At 40.4% G+C, this 16,820-nt stretch overlaps 2 protein-coding genes across 2 annotated transcripts; one reads left to right on the top strand and one right to left on the bottom strand.

Annotated features, from left to right (window-relative positions):
• Window positions 1–708: 708 nt before the first annotated feature.
• Window positions 709–12,927, bottom strand: LOC146688146 (peroxiredoxin-6-like). The gene is made up of 6 exons (XM_085439130.1): window positions 12,360–12,927; window positions 11,742–11,873; window positions 11,003–11,159; window positions 1,523–1,672; window positions 1,256–1,402; window positions 709–1,121 (listed from the first exon to the last, which is right to left on the bottom strand). Exons 2-6 carry the CDS (start codon window positions 11,831–11,833, stop codon window positions 993–995), a joined length of 675 nt encoding a protein of 224 aa, XP_085295256.1. The 5' UTR covers window positions 11,834–11,873; window positions 12,360–12,927; the 3' UTR covers window positions 709–992.
• On the top strand, window positions 11,918–15,667 carry LOC146688147 (polyisoprenoid diphosphate/phosphate phosphohydrolase PLPP6-like). Its single transcript, XM_085439129.1, has 2 exons — window positions 11,918–12,728; window positions 15,063–15,667. Exons 1-2 carry the CDS (start codon window positions 12,350–12,352, stop codon window positions 15,482–15,484), a joined length of 801 nt encoding a protein of 266 aa, XP_085295255.1. The 5' UTR covers window positions 11,918–12,349; the 3' UTR covers window positions 15,485–15,667.
• Window positions 15,668–16,820: the final 1,153 nt, after the last annotated feature.

Below are 16,820 nucleotides of genomic sequence, written 5' to 3' on the forward strand. Positions count from 1 at the left end.
AGATAACAGTGGATGATGAATGGATCCTGACCACCCCAGCAACCCTTACTAGACATGCAGATGAATGCTTTCTCTAACATCTGCTTCAGCTTCTAATTGAACTCCCCTTTGAAACATTTTTCAAATCTTTCTATTTTTTGTGATATTGTATTCATTTATTTCATCATTTTTCATGTCTGTAATGGTCATTTGTTACAGCAGTAACAGTTACTTAACACTAAGTAGAGATATTAATGTTTGTATGTTGCACACCTAAAGTTTATATATGCAACTTTCTAACCAAGCTAAATGCTAATGCTAATGCTAAACTAACGCCAAGCTGAAAAATGAGGACAACAGATGCCAGTGGTGTCATATTTGCTACGTCCATCTTTTATGTGCAGGGTTGTGGAGACCTTCTAAGGAGTCAGCTGTGCATTTTCTCTTATTAATATCACAGCTGATTATAGATGGACCTTGCTAACCAAACTAGCTAGCTCTTGATTTAGTTCAAAACTCCTCAGATGGTATGGCAACATCAAGGCATCAATACGAGAGTAGCTTATGGGTATGGATATTAATAAACCTATTTGTGAGGTCATATTCCTATATGTATTTATGATATACAACGTATGGCTTAAATGGCATCATAAACATCTTACCTTTGAACCTGTAAACAACATGCCAACAGTATTTCTGCTAAAAAAAAAGAGACTTATTCTGCCACACTGTAGATTAAAAAAAAATCTTTTATTCAAATAGTAATCTATTTCCCCATGACAGCTCCTTTCCATCTGTCTTCTTAGAAAAGTAGGCAGCTTGAGGAGAGGAAGTTGTACTAAATGTCTCAATCCTATATCATAAGGCACTGGTATTCATTCCATCCATACTGACTGGGACTTATTCACAGCTGGGATGTCTATCAACCAGGTGAGAGCGCTGTCCATGCAGTGGACATTGCAGTCCACGTAAAAGATGCAAGTGTTGAATATCAGCATCCTTTCTGCCTGTGCTTATGGCTGGGGTGTGTAGCGCAGGTACTTCTTGCCAGAGGGGAGGTCTTTGGTGTAGACGCCAGCTGGGAACAAAGAGGCGGCCTCTTCTTCAGACATACTCGGGGGAACCATCACGCAGTTTCCAGGCTGGAGGAAGAGACACATTGCAAAAAGTCTGCTGGTCAACACAGCAGCTGCTCAGGTCCTATAGCTATTATCTGTGCCTTCAGCTGCTGTAATAACTGGCAGCAACTGAGGTCATTTTCATATGCATGGCATACCTTCCAGTCGGCAGGTGTGGCTACTCGCTTCCCTGCTGTGAGCTGGAGCGAGTCCACCACCCTCAAGATCTCATCAAAATTGCGTCCGGTGGTGGCTGGGTAAAGCAGGGACAGCTTTAATTTTTTGTCAGGACCAATAATAAACACCTAGATGGTGGGGGAAAAAAAGGTGAGAGAGTTTCCCAGTGAGAGGGATAAAAACCTTCACAGGAATGAGCAGAGATGGGGCACAAATTCCAAAAACAAATGTGTGTTTATGTTTCTCACACAGCGGGCAGTAAGGGGCATGCCATCTTTGTCCTTCTCATCTGGGTCCAGCATGCCCAGGGCGACTGCCAGCTCCCGTTTGCTGTCCGCTATGATGGGAAAGGGCAGCGAGCAGCAGGCAGACTCCTCACAGTTGTAGGCCACGATGTCCTAGTCACACACAAGAACAGACGCAAGCTCTCCATTAGATATTCAAAGCAAGTGTGAGTGGTGCAACATTGATTGAGCTCTGTCATATATACACTGTTACTCAGATTTCAATGTAGATTTCTGGGATGTGAGGAAATAATCCCCCACATTATTTAGAACACAATCATATAGACTGTGGAGTCGTGGCCTGACGAGTTAGCTTTTCTGTGTTGTGCCATCCAACTTCGCCAGAAGTTGTTTGGTTTCCCAGATGGATAACTGGAACTGATCACAGCCACAAAACAGCAATTCAAAACAACAATATTGCAGACGTGGAAGCAGAGCAACTACAGACGAAGGTTTTGGCCGGTCTCAGCAATGCAAAGCCCCCAGCATGCAACATCAGCATGGAGGAGAGGAAGGCACTCACATCACTTAGTAATGACAACAACATTATTATCCTTCCGACAGACAAGGGTAGGTGCACAGTTTTGCTAAACCAGAAAGCCCATCGTGAGTAAATTTTATCACTGCTCAGTGACAAAAATACTTATGAAGCAAGACCCAGAAAGTGGTTACAGGAAGAGGGTGATAGATTGTCTTGTTCAAACTGCTTCTGACAATCCTATTGACTGGACCTCATACCACAGGCTATACCCAGGGGAATCTACACCAAGTCTGTATGGTTTACCTTAGATACATAAACAGGGTGCACCTTTAAGACCGATTGTCTGTATGATCAACTCGATCACCTATAACATCTCAAAGTTTCTGGCTTCGATTCTCAACCAGAGGCAGCTCTGAACAACACATCCAGAACACCTTGGATTTGAATTGGGAGTTGGAGCAAATGAAGTATCTTGGAGTAAATATCACTAAAGATCTCTCTAAAATATATCATGTAAATTTTAAACCTTTGTGTTATAAAATAAATCAGGATATTAAAAGATGGAACTTAATACCAATTTTGTTTTTTAAGTCACGTATTGATACAGTCAAAATGAATATTTTGCCTATGATGCTTTATCTGTTCCTAACACTCCCAGTTGAAATAACTGATAAACAATTTCAGGAGTGGGATAAAATAATCTCTGTGGCAGGGGAAAAGACCACGGATTAAGTACCAAACTATCCAGTTGGCTAAAGATAAAGGGTGGTTGGGGTTCCCATGTTTGAAAGATTACTATATTTCAGCTAAACTGAGGATCCTAGCATGTTGGTGCAATGTAGACTACCAAGCAAGATGGAAAGAAATAGAAACAGTTATCTCAAGAGATTTTCCGATTCAGGCAAGCTTATGGGACGTGACACTTATTAAAAAACAAATTAATAAAGGAAACCAATGGATTAACTTGCCTTTAAAACTCTGGTTACAGTTTCTTAATAAGAATGACTGGAATGAAGAGGCCAGGATCTTAAGATGGTGCGCTTATGATCTTGATTTTTTACCCAATAAGTTAGACCAGGGGTGGGCAATCTCAGTCCACGAGGGCCGGTGTCCCTGCAGGTTTTAGATGTGTCCTCGAACCAACACAGCTGATTTAAATGGCTAAATTAGCTCCTCAACATGTCCTGAAGTTCTCCAGAGGCCTGGTAACGAACTAATCATGTGATTCAGGTGTGTTGACCCAAGGTGAGAGCTAAAACCTGCAGGGACACCGGCCCTCGTGGACTGAGATTGCCCACCCCTGAGTTAGACGCAAGATATAAAAAAAATGGGCAGGGCAAGGCTTAATGGCATATTGTATGTTTTATGATAAGGGAACTCTTAGGGATTTCCAATCAGTAAAAGATCAGTACCAGTTAAGCAATACGGATTTTTTCAGGTTTCTTCAAATCAGGCATCATCTACATAACTTTATACCTAAGTGAACAGATCTTTTCTCTCTTCCCGTTTTGAATATATTTGTCAAGGCTTACCATGCAGATCCTGGCCTCAAGGTGATTTCTAGATTGTATAAGGGTTTACAAGAGGTTAAGAAGTTGAACACTATCTACATTAAACAGAAATGGGAAAGGGAAACAAATACAGCAATTTCAAATGATATCTGGTATCAGCAGTGTGCCTTTCAGTGGAAAATTTCTAGTTCTAATATATGGAGATGTTTTGGTTGGAAGAGTCTCTGTAGGTTTTTTATTACACCTGCACAAAGTAAACACTATTCTAATCACTCTAGCTGTTGGAGAAACTGTGGGGCCCAAGGAATAAAACACTTCCACTTGTTTTGGTCTTGCCCATTGATCAACACTTTTTGGGTATCGATTCACTCTGAGTTACAGACCATTTTTAGTATGCAACTCCCCTTTAATTGGGATGAACTTTTGTCTGGATATTTATATTCAGTGAATGTAGATAAAATGTCCAAGCTGTTATATGGTATTCTGAGTCTGGCTGCCCGAAAGACTATTACTAAGAAATGGCTAAGTGTGAAAATTCCATCACTAAATGACTGGCATGAGACTGTTTATGGGTTGTTTAAAATGGAAAGAATTACCTTCTTTAACAGATTTCAATATGACATATTCATTGAGATTTGGGATAAATGGAAACATTATATGTCGTCAAGGAGACCCGATTTCGTTTGAATCTCTGTAATTCTGTATGCCATATTTTTGAACTGCTATGTGTATATATGTGTATGTCTGTATGTATGTATAGGCGTATATATATATATATATATATATATATATATATATATATATATAAATCCAATATACATATATTGAACTACCAGAAGGCAACATTGCAGACATAGAGGACAGTTACAAGTACCTAGGGATCCCGCAGGCAAATGGGAACCATGAAGAGGCCGCTAGAAAGGCTGCAACCACCAAGTACCTGCAGAGGGTCAGGCAAGTCCTGAGGAGTCAGCTGAATGGTAAGAACAAGATCCGGGCCATCAACACGTACGCCCTGCCCGTGATCAGGTACCCTGCTGGGGTAATAGGCTGGCCAAAGGAGGAGATAGAAGCCACTGACATAAAGACAAGAAAGCTCCTTACCATGCATGGAGGGTTTCACCCCAAGTCCAGCACCCTGAGGCTGTACACTAAGCGGAGTGAGTGTCAGCACCACAGTCCAGGATGAGACAACGAACATCCAAGAATACATTGGGAAGATGGCCCCAACTGACCGAGTGCTCAGTGAATACCTCAGGCAGCAGAAACCCAAGAAAGAGGAGGGAGACGAGGAACCATCATGGAAGGACAGGCCCCTGCACGGTATGTACCACCGGCAGATAGAGGAGGTGGCTGATATCCAGAAATCCTACCAGTGGCTGGACAAAGCTGGACTGAAAGACAGCACAGAGGCACTAATCATGGCAGCACAAGAACAAGCTCTGAGCACAAGATCCATAGAGGCTGGGGTCTATCACACCAGGCAAGACCCCAGGTGCAGGCTGTGTAAAGATGCCCCAGAGACAATCCAGCACATAACAGCAGGGTGCAAGATGCTAGCAGGCAAGGCATACATGGAACGCCATAACCAAGTGGCCGGCATAGTGTACAGGAACATCTGTGCCGAGTATAACCTGGAAGTCCCGAGGTCAAAATGGGAGATGCCCCCAAGGGTGGTGGAGAATGACCGAGCTAAGATCCTGTGGGACTTCCAGATACAGACGGACAAAATGGTGGTGGCTAACCAACCGGACATAGTGGTGGTAGACAAACAGAAGAAGACGGCCGTAGTGATCGATGTAGCGGTTCCGAATGACAGCAATATCAGGAAGAAGGAACACGAGAAGCTGGAGAAATACCAAGGGCTCAGAGAAGAGCTCGAGAGGATGTGGAGGGTGAAGGTAACGGTGGTCCCCGTGGTAATCGGAGCACTAGGTGCGGTGACTCCCAAGCTAGGCGAGTGGCTCCAGCAGATCCCGGGAATAACATCGGAGATCTCTGTCCAGAAGAGTGCAGTCCTGGGAACAGCTAAGATACTGCGCAGGACCCTCAAGGATAAACCGCCCGCAGGGGCGTGCTGGGTGTTTAGTTTTTATATATATATATATATATATATATATATATTAGGGGTGCAACGATACACAAAATTCACGGTTCGGTTCGGTTCGATACTTTGGTGTCACGGTTCGATATTTTTTCGATACAAAAAAAAAATGTTCATGCCTTTTTAATTTGTCATTTATTAAAATTATAAATATATATTTTAACACAAAAGTACAGTTTTTAAATTTAACCCTAACCCTTGTGCGTGTTGTTTTTTAGCTCGTCATATTGCAGCCACAGAAATTCTTTTGTCCATGAAACCATAAAGCTGCACTTTCTTTTTGCCTTATAGTCTGATTTGTCATAACTTCTCCGTTTTGTGGTAAGCTTTTCTTTGGCTGTCACTTCTTCACCCTGACCTGTCTTATTTGGCTCAGCAGAACTAAAATATATATCTGTCTGTGAAGGTTCTCAATCATCCAGGTCATCGTAGTGAAATATATATCCTGCCGCACTCACATAAGCTCAGCGATTCTCTGCGCGATCAACCTCTCACATGTTTAAGCTGCGGGAGATTTCACTTGTCATGTTTGCATAGTAAGCTAACAATTAATAAGACGATGTCAGAGGAATTGGTGCACAAATTATCATCACTCACAGATCAGTGCTGTCGCTCTCTATACACAGTTCGCGCGATTGCAAAGTGAAAGCAAAAAAACAAGCGCAAATTCAAACACGATTTCAATATGTCACATATTGACAGTGGCTCACCCAATGACATAATTACCCAGCTACATTTCTGAAAGAATGCAAAAGCATTGACATATATTTTTCCTTCCTACAATAGCCCGACAGGCAGGGCAGAGATAGCCCCGGGACGTCGGGCTAGCGATATTGCGAGCCCTGTATCTGATTGAGGAATCACTCATTCAGTTCAGTTCAGTTCAGTTCATTTTTATTTCAAACATTTCAAACATGTGCCTTCACAATCATTACAAAATATCATTCCATTATTTGTTTGAAAAGGAGTAGGCTGAAGTATTTACTTATTTGTCCCTACCCCCTCAAGTTTTACCTCTCATTCATTTAATTTTTTTTGTCTTAACTTAAACAAACAACATATGAAACATATAAACATATGAAGTAAAACAAAACATAACATACATAAATCAAAAACAAGAAATAAGCAAGCCCCACCACAGTATAGTTTCTTTCATATGAAAAATACAGAATGTGTATATTTGCAGATACACAAGTTATGGAAAAACAACAAACCAAACCAAAACAAAAAAACAACCAAAAAAGAACCGCAACACCATTACCAGCAACATTACCGTCCTGGGTTAACCCCGTTTTCTTCATTCTTATACTTATTTAAAATTAGGTTTTTATATTTTACTTTAAACTGTTTTATGTTTTGACTGTCTTTTATTTCTTCTGTTAGACTGTTCCATAATTTAACTCCTGCAATTGAGATTGACATAGTTCTTAAAGTTGTTCTAGCACTTTGTATTTTTAAATTCCATTTCCCTCTTAAGTTATACCCACCTTCTCTTTCTATGAACAATTTACAGATTTCTTTGGGAAGCAGTTTATTTCTGACTTTATACATTATTTGCGCTGTTTTAAGCTTCACCAAGTCTTGGAATTTAATAGCTTGCATTTTGACAAAGAGTGCATTTGTATGGTCCCTGTACCCTACATTATTTATTAATCTAATGGCCCTTTTCTGTATTATAGTTATTGTTTGTGTGTTACTTTTGTATGTGTTTCCCCAGACCTCTACACAGTAGCTCATATATGGCAGTAGTAAAGCACAGTATAAAATGTGCAGTGCTTTCTGATCCAACATATGCTTTGCTTTTCCCAGGACGGCAATGCCCCGTGCCAATTTCCCCCGAACATAAGTAATGTGTGGCTTCCAACAGAGCTTGTGGTCAATGATCACCCCAAGAAATTTTATTTCATTTACTCTTTCTAAATATACATTGTCAACACATATTTCTACTTCGATGTTTTTCTTTTGGTTTCCAAACAACATAAATTTGGTTTTATCGAGATTCAATGATAATTTATTTATATCAAACCACTTCTTTAATATCGTTAATTCCTGTGTGATCATTTCCAAAACCTGTGGCAATTCCCCACCTGCACACAGTATATTTGTGTCATCTGCAAATATTACAAACTTTAAAATCTCCGATACTCTGCAGATATCATTTAAGTACATAATAAACATTTTTGGACCCAGTACTGAACCTTGAGGTACTCCACAAGCTATATCCATCAAATTAGATTTATATTCATTTATTTGTACATATTGTTGCCTATTCCCTACATAGCTTTTTAACCATTCCAAAATCTTTGGAAAAGAGAGTTTATTACAGAGAAATGTCTCTTTCCAAAATAAAAGCTATACTATCCGCTTCTTCTGGGCTATATTCTCAGCAGCATATTAAACATATCAGGTCTCCATAAGGAGAATCCTGTGCTAACAGCTGTCTAAATGACTCGGCTAAAGTTTGTAGCATGCATACTTGTTGTTTTTGTCTTTGCACTAGGATGATGTCGGCGTAAATGTGCAGTCATATTCATTGTGTTCCCACTAGTGCTTTCAGGTTAATCTCGTTGAAATAACCTTAACGCCACAACACGGCAAATCTCCGTTAACAAGCTACCCTATACAGAGGGGCTAGACGGCCAACACGTTAACGAGCTAACTGCGCTAACACACTAGCTCCCACCCATGTAATTGAGCATTGCATGGCACATCCAACATACTGTTTTACTTTAGTCCATGACTCGCTTACCTTCAGGGTCATACGTCACATGAAAACCAAAATAATTCCAAACGCCAGATCTGAATGAGGGTGGGGAGGTCCACTTCTGTCTCGCTAGCTTGCCCTGCGCTCTTCCTTCTGACCATGCTGTCTGTGTTGAGTGCTCAGTGAATCTGCGTTCGACTACTCCGCCTAGGCTGCACTCTCGAGCCTAGGCGGAGTAGTCAAATGCAGATTCACTGAGCGCTCAACACAGACAGCATCGTCAGAAGGAAAGTTGATAAAATAAATTACAAATTTTGTATTGTTCTTTTTTTTTCTCCCCTTTGGTTTTCTTTCTTTCTCTCCCCCTCTTTCTTTCATTCTTTCCCCCTGTCCTATCCCACAGTCATGTCTGTCCCGTTTGCAACTAAAAATAAAATAAATTCATAATTATAATAAAGGTCAATCAAATGGACCAATATGATGATCCACTTAAAATAAATCCTCTTGGCATCTTTCTTGGCCTCAAGACAACAATTCTGATGGCTATAGATCCAAACGGGACACAAAAAAAAAAAAAAAAAAAAAAAAAAATTTGAAAAAAATTGTATTGTTCGATACATATGCGTACCGAACCGAAAGCACTGTATCGAACGGTTCAATATCGATACGAATATCGTTGCACCCCTAGTATATATATATATATATATATATATATATATATATATATATATATATATATATATATATATATATATGTAAGTGATTACAGGATGACACCAACCTCAGCAACAGGACCACTCTCAGCACCGACCACGTGTGTTTGCTTTTGGAACTGTGTTTTAATTCCACCTATTTCACATATAAGAGTCAGTACTACAGGTAGAAACATGGGTGTGCCATGGGTTGCCCAGTTTCACCCATTGTGGCCAACTTTTACATGGAAGAAGTGGAAAATATGGCTTTGTTATCCTACCCTGGAACACCACCAAGTCATTGGTTCAGGTATGTTGATGACACCTTAAGATGTGCCACAATTCACTGATCACATTAACTCGGTGGACCAACACATCAAATTTACCAGGGAGGATAATAATAATAATACATTTTATTTAAGAAAGCGCCTTTCAAAACACTCAAGGACACTGTTCACAAGCAATTACAACAAACAAAAATTTACAAAAATATAAGGATAAAACATAGAGCAAATAAATAAAATAAATTAAAGTAGCAGGATGGAAAAGCTTATTTGGAATAGGCTGTTGTGAGTTTTGAGTCTGGACTTAAAAAGGGGGAGGGAAGTGATGGGGGCAGAGCCCCATGGTGGCTAGCCAAGGGGAAGGGATGGAAGGAGAAAGAAAGAGAAAGAGAGGAGGAGGATCTGAGACACCGAGAAGGAAAGGTGAAAAGGATATGAAGGATATGAAAAGTGGCAGGTTAGCCTTCTTAGACTGTGAGATTTCCATTAGTAATCAGGGACATTTAAAAGTTGATGTAAACCTACACATATGGATCAGTATTTAAGGTTTGACTCTCATCATCCACTGCAGCATAAACTGGGTGTCATCAGGACACTACAGCACGGAGCCAACACCATCCCCACAGACACAGCAGCCAGGGAAGCAGAAGAACATCGCATCAAGAAGGCCCTGAGTAAATGTGCGCAGTGGTCTTTGAACAGTGGTTGTTCACATAATAATCCTATTTTACCACAGGAATGATGGTTGCTGATTATGTGCCTTGATGTTCTGTTGTAGATATTCCACAGACATTATTAATGATTATTATTTCTATTAATCATTGTGATTGACAACTTTGGAGGCAGTATACAGTACTTAACCTTATACTTGGGAAGAGAAGTGATGCTCATTTCACAGCTGTTGCAAAGGCAACATGGTAGACTTTGAAGTGCAATATATATTTTTAAAAAGCATCAAATATTTGAAGCAGGAAGACAATTTCACACAAGGGGTTTTCAGGCTTTCTCAAAGATATATAGATTGATACTATATTGATCCCACAAGGGAAATGTAGTAGTTGTAACTGATGTAATCAAATTGAGTGCTAGCAGTAAAAAAAAGTTGCCACGGCTGAGATAGTCTCACTTTTAGCCTCTCTAAACACACAGCATTCATACACATCCCATAATCACAAGCCTCGTCCTTCTATAGATCCTCAATATGGTTCATACACCTTTCACCCCAGTTTTAAATTCACAGCTTGTGGTCGAAGCTTTATTTGTGTTGCAAATTCTTTCCGCACACACTATATATAGGAGTCAGGCCTGCACAGGCTCAATGTTCATTGTTCATTTGAGAAACCTGAGATTTTAATAGGAGTGAGGTTTTGAGTGAACCCAGAAGGATTCATTTATTTCAGCATGTTGTTGGAAAATCCTAAATACCCACATAGATTTAGCCCAGCATTAGTCCAGATATCTCGATGTCATTTGGCTTGCAAATCTCTTGTGCCTTGTTTAAAGAACTATGCTCAGCTGGGAAGTCAGAATGCTGAAATATCACCAAGCTTAGAGCACAGTTCACCAGCTAGCACCGACTTCCTGCTTTCTTTATGTGTTTTTCCAATACTTCTAAATACTTAAAGGTGTGCAGCAAATAAATAAATAAATAAAATGTAGTTACAACACCTTGGCCCAGCCGTGGTGATCCTCCAGGAAGTCCACTGATAGGGCGATCATTTTAACATTGCGTTTACTGAACTCAGTGCTGAGTCTGGCAGCTCGGCCCAGCTCTGTGGTGCACACAGGAGTGTAGTCCCTGGGGTGGGAGAACAGGATTCCCCATCTGAAATGAGTCAGATTTACCACCATGCTCAGTTCGATCTCAGAAAAAAAGAGGCCTCATCCTGACCCAGTTTCCTCTCCGCATCAGTCTGCATTTCTTGATATTGTGTGTGTTACTGCTTGTTTCTGGGTTTCACAAAAGAACAACAGGATGTAAAACGAGTTTAGCAAAGTTGTCAAAAGTGACGGCAAAGTTGTTTTTCTCCACCTTGAGGTCAGCGGTCTGCACATAATCACTCAAAGGAGCGTTTTTTTCTCAGGTTTGACCTCAATTTCATTCGTTCAGCTTACAGATGCTCTCAATATCAGAAGACTTTCACTGTCTCACAAAGAGATGATTACTGATAGATGCACTAAGTGGTAAAGTGTTGTTTTAGACACACTTAGATCGCACTTAGACCACAATACCGTCATTACAGGTACAGTATGCAGATTTTAAAAATGCCACATGCAGTATTTCAAAGCAGAAGCGAAAAACCATGACAGGAACTACATCCCGCCATCTCTCCCCGCTCTTAAGCGAATTCTCAATAAGTCTGTAAACCTGCAGCGTCAAAAATAAAAAGTCACAAAGTCTACTCACGAATCACCAAGAAATTCGTGGAGTTTAATTGTGCCGGTGGTGGTCTCTGCCTCGAAATCAGGAAACACGTCTCCGAGCAGCAGCCCCGGCATGCTGTGGCCGTGGAAGTGTTTAGTCCGGTGTGCAGTAACTCTGGTGACAGCAGGTAGAGCAAAAATAAAGAAGAGGCGGAAACCACGCACGCACTGCCACAGCATGATAGACCCAATTTAGGTTCATAAAAAGCGCTGCGCTCTGAGCCTTTGGCGTAGTTGTGACACATTTTGCGCTCAGACCGGTGTCGTGAAGAGAATATAGACATTTATTATCATGAAATGTTTATTATGACACAACTAACAAAATAGTCAAACTTTACAGTCAAGGCGGGCTATCTGGTTCACAAGTGATAACGTGTTCGCTGGGTTTCCAAGTTTAAAGAAAAAGCCTAAAGCTCAACACCGGACCCGTTCAACGAGCACGGTTTTGTGGATTCATTCTTGTCACGTGACAAGAGCGGTCCCGTTCTAAATTGGTACCATTTATCCCCTGTAAACCGGGCAGGATGTTACGAGCTCATCAGGGGCCATAAAGGAGAGCGGATACACGACCTACGGCACTGTCCAACCAAAATGTCCTCACCAGGGTCCAGGCGGAATAGTTGCCGTGGAGCTGCGTGTGGAAGCCGGGCAACTTTTGAATACCAAGTCCGTCGCCGGAGCTCCAGCTGTTCTTACTTTGCCTCTGGAGCGCAAACGGGAGACTTTTCAGTCAGTCTGAGTCAGCCGATATTTACTGTAACGCTCCGGTTTTTGCTGGCGATAGATCTATGGCTGTCCAAACGGCTCGGAGTGTGCGCCTGTGAGGGGTCTGCATGGGGCAGCATACGGCCCTTGGTCCGGCTGGTCGAGTTCTCCGGTCATGTCATCCCGTGGCTCATCGGCACCGTGTACACTCTTCTCCGTGGACGAAGTGTGGAGGAGCAAGAGATCATGCTGAATTTGGCATTGGGTAAGTATCATTACACCATTAGGATTTCTGTCTTTAATGAAACAAAAATATGTTCTGATTTAATAAATAACACATCTCTAAGTCCACAGCCATCAACAGGCTCGATATTTACGTAAGAAGTGCTCCAAAGTCAAACTGACTTTAGCTGTCCGACGCTCTCGCAGCTTCATATTTATCACCACATTGCCGATAAGCCGGTGCGTTATTATGCACGTTTGTGCCATGGCCACAGTGGAACCCGTGGCATTCATAAGTGGCTCTCATGTTTGGTCAAAGCTAGATAACGTTAATAGCTCTTAATGTCCAGAGACCAAAATGAGTCCAACTAGTGCCAATTAATGCATTAGCAGGAGTAAATGGTGTCTGAGCGAGAAACAACTGCACGACAGCGATGGAAAGTTTTTCGTGGGAGCTGTCTGAGATGTGATCCACCGGTCATGGCTGATGATTTATTTGCACATGTAGATTATATTTGTGAACTTGCAGCCTTGAGTTCAAGCTCTGTGCTGCTATACTGTATTGTGTTGTGGTGAAATGCCAGAGCTATTTCTGGCCTGTAAAAGCCCAGGATGCCATGGAGATTTGGAGATAGTATATGATGTTAGACCAATCAGGTATTGACCTGGTCAAAGACCTTTAGAATTTTTTTTCTAGGTCAATAAATTGAGCTGGTTATATGCTTTTACTTCAGCCTTGCTCAGTTCCCCAAGGTGTTACATTAAGAGTTCAACATGTTTAAAATCTCAACTATTGGTTGATTCAACTGAAATAAAATTCCACTTGACTTCAAAATGTTTAGCAGAGTGCTAACTAAAGCTGCTAACCATGGTTCACTGCAAAATTTGACCTTTGCTATAATGATGTACTGAAAACATCTGAAGATGTTTGAAATACCTAGATCTCAGTTCTTTAAATATCTGAAAGCCCTCATGGACTATCAAAGATGTTCAAATGTAATTTATTAGCTCCTAAAGCTGCTGAGCTCATTGAACTTTTGAACTTTGGGCGAGGCCATCAAGTATTTGTAGAGTATTCGCTGCGGATTCAAAACCTGTGTTAGGAAGCTTGAGAAAGTTTGAAATTTGATGATAAATGAGATGATGGGATAGGATATTTAGAGACATCAAAGGAATTGCAAGGGATGTAAAAGTATTACTTAGCCAATTTAATGTTATTAGTCATTTTTGTTGGACACAGTGCCGATCATGTAGATTTAGCTCACAAATCTAAATAATCTGCCAGGAATATTAATTAGAGTAGGGTCATTTACTCCAATTATGATCATGTAATAAATTCCAGGAATATTTTTTCAGGATTATGATAAGCATTAAGAAACAAGAATACAAACTGTGATCACAGCAGCAGACTGATTTTAGAGGATGTTAGGCTGAAGAGGTATCCTTGGTGTGAGAATAGACTGAAAAAATATCAATAGCTGCAGCATTTGGAAAAAAAATGTCTTGAAATAATTTGAAAACTGGACAATTATTCAAGAAAGCAGGGAAAATTTTTTACTTTTCCTCAGAGGACTCTTGACTTTAAGCCGCGAGGTGTGGAGCAATGTCAGTCGGCTGTTTCTCAGTATAAAAAATATATAAAACCTTATATAAGTTTTATATAAAACCTTAGTCTAGTAATTTTTTTTAATTAAAGAAGAAACTCAAACAAAGTCACCATGATTAAATATTAGATATAAGTTCAAGACAACTTTTCCACAGTATTTACATACTGCATGGTTACAGTAACACTGGTACTAGTAATCAAACCCTAAAAAGGCAGTCTCAGTTACCGGGGCAAGCTAACATAGGAAACCACATCATGAATTCACAAGCTAGTTGAAACACAGCCTAACTGAAATAATGATCACAGCACTAATAAAGCTTATGAAGCTAAACATTATCTTTACCACAAGTTTTTCTTTTGCAGAAATGCCCCATACTTGGCAATATCAAGTGCTCAATTAAGCAACTGCGTGCAACTCAGAATGGGGACAGAAAGTACAGCTAACTTAAGCGGGAACACAAGTGTGTCAAAGCTGGTACAAATTAAGTTCAACACACTAAAGTAAAACTTTTGTTTGTCTTTACAGTGTAAATCTATAATTAACTGAAGCTTTAAATAAATGTATCAACAACTGAACAACTTCAGCTGCATTTTTTACTCATCTTTTCAGCTATTTAGTTCTTTTTCTAATATATTTTAAGGAAAATGTAATACTAATACTAATATTTAATAATAATAATAATTGTTATTATTGTAAACTAATATATATCTAATGCAATCTTGTTGTTATTTACATCCTCAACTTTAAAAACTACTCCTTCCTCCCCACAGCTCTGATTTTGGATTTGCTGCTTGTCAGACTTGTGAAGACTCTGGTCAGACGTCGCATGCCCACCCAGAACCGCTCGGAGATCCTCTCCACCTTCTTCGTGGAGCGCTATTCTTTTCCCTCCGGCCACGCTTCACGGGCGGCCATGTGCGCCCGGTTCTTCCTCGCCCAGCTGGTGGACACAGACTCCATGCGGCTCCTGGTGGTGGGGTGGGCTGCTTTGGTGAGCCTGTCCCGACTGCTGCTTGCAAGACACTATGTGACAGATGTGGGCTTTGGCTTGGCCATGGGCTACTGCCAGTACAGTCTGGTGGAAAGACTGTGGGTGACTTGGGACTGGTTGCAGGACGCGCTGCTCATTGGCCTGGGAGAGAGGCTGAACAGGGCTTACGATGGACTCTGGATGCTAGATGGGAAACATTAGGTCAGGTTTAGGTGTGTGTGCATGTAGGAAAATGTTGAACATGAGTGGGTAATTCTGAAATTCCTGATTATTGATGTTATTTTAGGATTCTTATATGTTTAAAAAAAATCTGTATCAGCGTTATGTGTTTGTCTTTGTGTTTACTTTTATTTTGAAGTAGAAGTATTAAATGTTTTACCTCCATTAAGCTGCTTGTTTGCACATCACTATTGATAATGCATGGACTTAATTTCACAAACCTGAAACCAATGTTGAATTTATTTAATCAAATTTTCTATCTTAAAAAATTACATTTTTTTTTGAGTGTGTGTGAAAGTTTAAACTGTGGTATAAAAAAGAGAAATCCCCCTTGACACACTTCATGATGTGAGAATTTTTTCTGTGTTTGTTTTTCATGTGGCTTAGCCACAGTGTGTTTGTGTGAACATTGTTGTGGGGAAAGTCAACTCACACTCAACCAAGTTTCCATCAGCTGCTGCTGCTGAGTCTCCTGACTGTCATTGCACGGTAACACATTCCATCTCATCTTACAGTGTTGATAAACTGCTGCCACCGCCTCCTTTTTAACACACCGAATACCACTTCCAAAGCAAGCAGTTGTTACAGAAATCATTACACTCGATACATGTGGGTTTGGAGTTAACATGTTGAACAGGTTAAGACAGCAGATGCGTGTGTAGCCTACATAAACAGCTGGAAAGTGTGACAAGTTGTGCTCAGGTTGTAAGTGGGAACGTGGGATATTTTCAAGCAAAGCTGCTCATTTTTATTGACTTTCAAATAATGCAGGTGAGCTGACGTGTGGGCGCGTGTCTGTTAGCGGTTTTATTACTCCAAGAAATGTGACAGAAGTAACCTCATCTCTTTCAGTTTCATCGTGTGAATACATATACTCATATTATTTAAACTTTTATCATCTAAATTTAAAGAACACAGTTGTGTTTAAATAGGAACAATTTTCTGAAGGCTTTCTGTAATTATAAAAGGAGGAGTACATTTATTGAATATACTGTGTATCTTAGAACCTCAATTCCAAAATAAGGTTGATATCCTGTAAATGTAAAATGTAACTAAAGCCAAAATACAAGGAAATTATATTTTAATTACAATACAGCATGGAAAACATATCAAAGGTTTACAAAGAGAAAATATATAATTACAAGAAGAATATTAGCTCATTTTGAATTTGATGGCTGCAACAAGCCTCAAAAAAGTTTTGCCAGAGCCATGTTTAGAGCTGTAAGACAAATCCCGTCTTCTTTTAAAAGCAGTACGTTTTTCTCTCGGAAAGTGAGGGGCCTGCCAAAGATGCCTCCTGGGTGAGGTGTTGGGAGCA

Source organism: Copadichromis virginalis, linkage group LG18 (assembly GCF_057382275.1).
Source record: "Copadichromis virginalis isolate Kocher_CV1m ecotype Utaka linkage group LG18, C_Virginalis_male_GT1.1, whole genome shotgun sequence".
NCBI lineage: Eukaryota > Metazoa > Chordata > Actinopteri > Cichliformes > Cichlidae > Copadichromis > Copadichromis virginalis.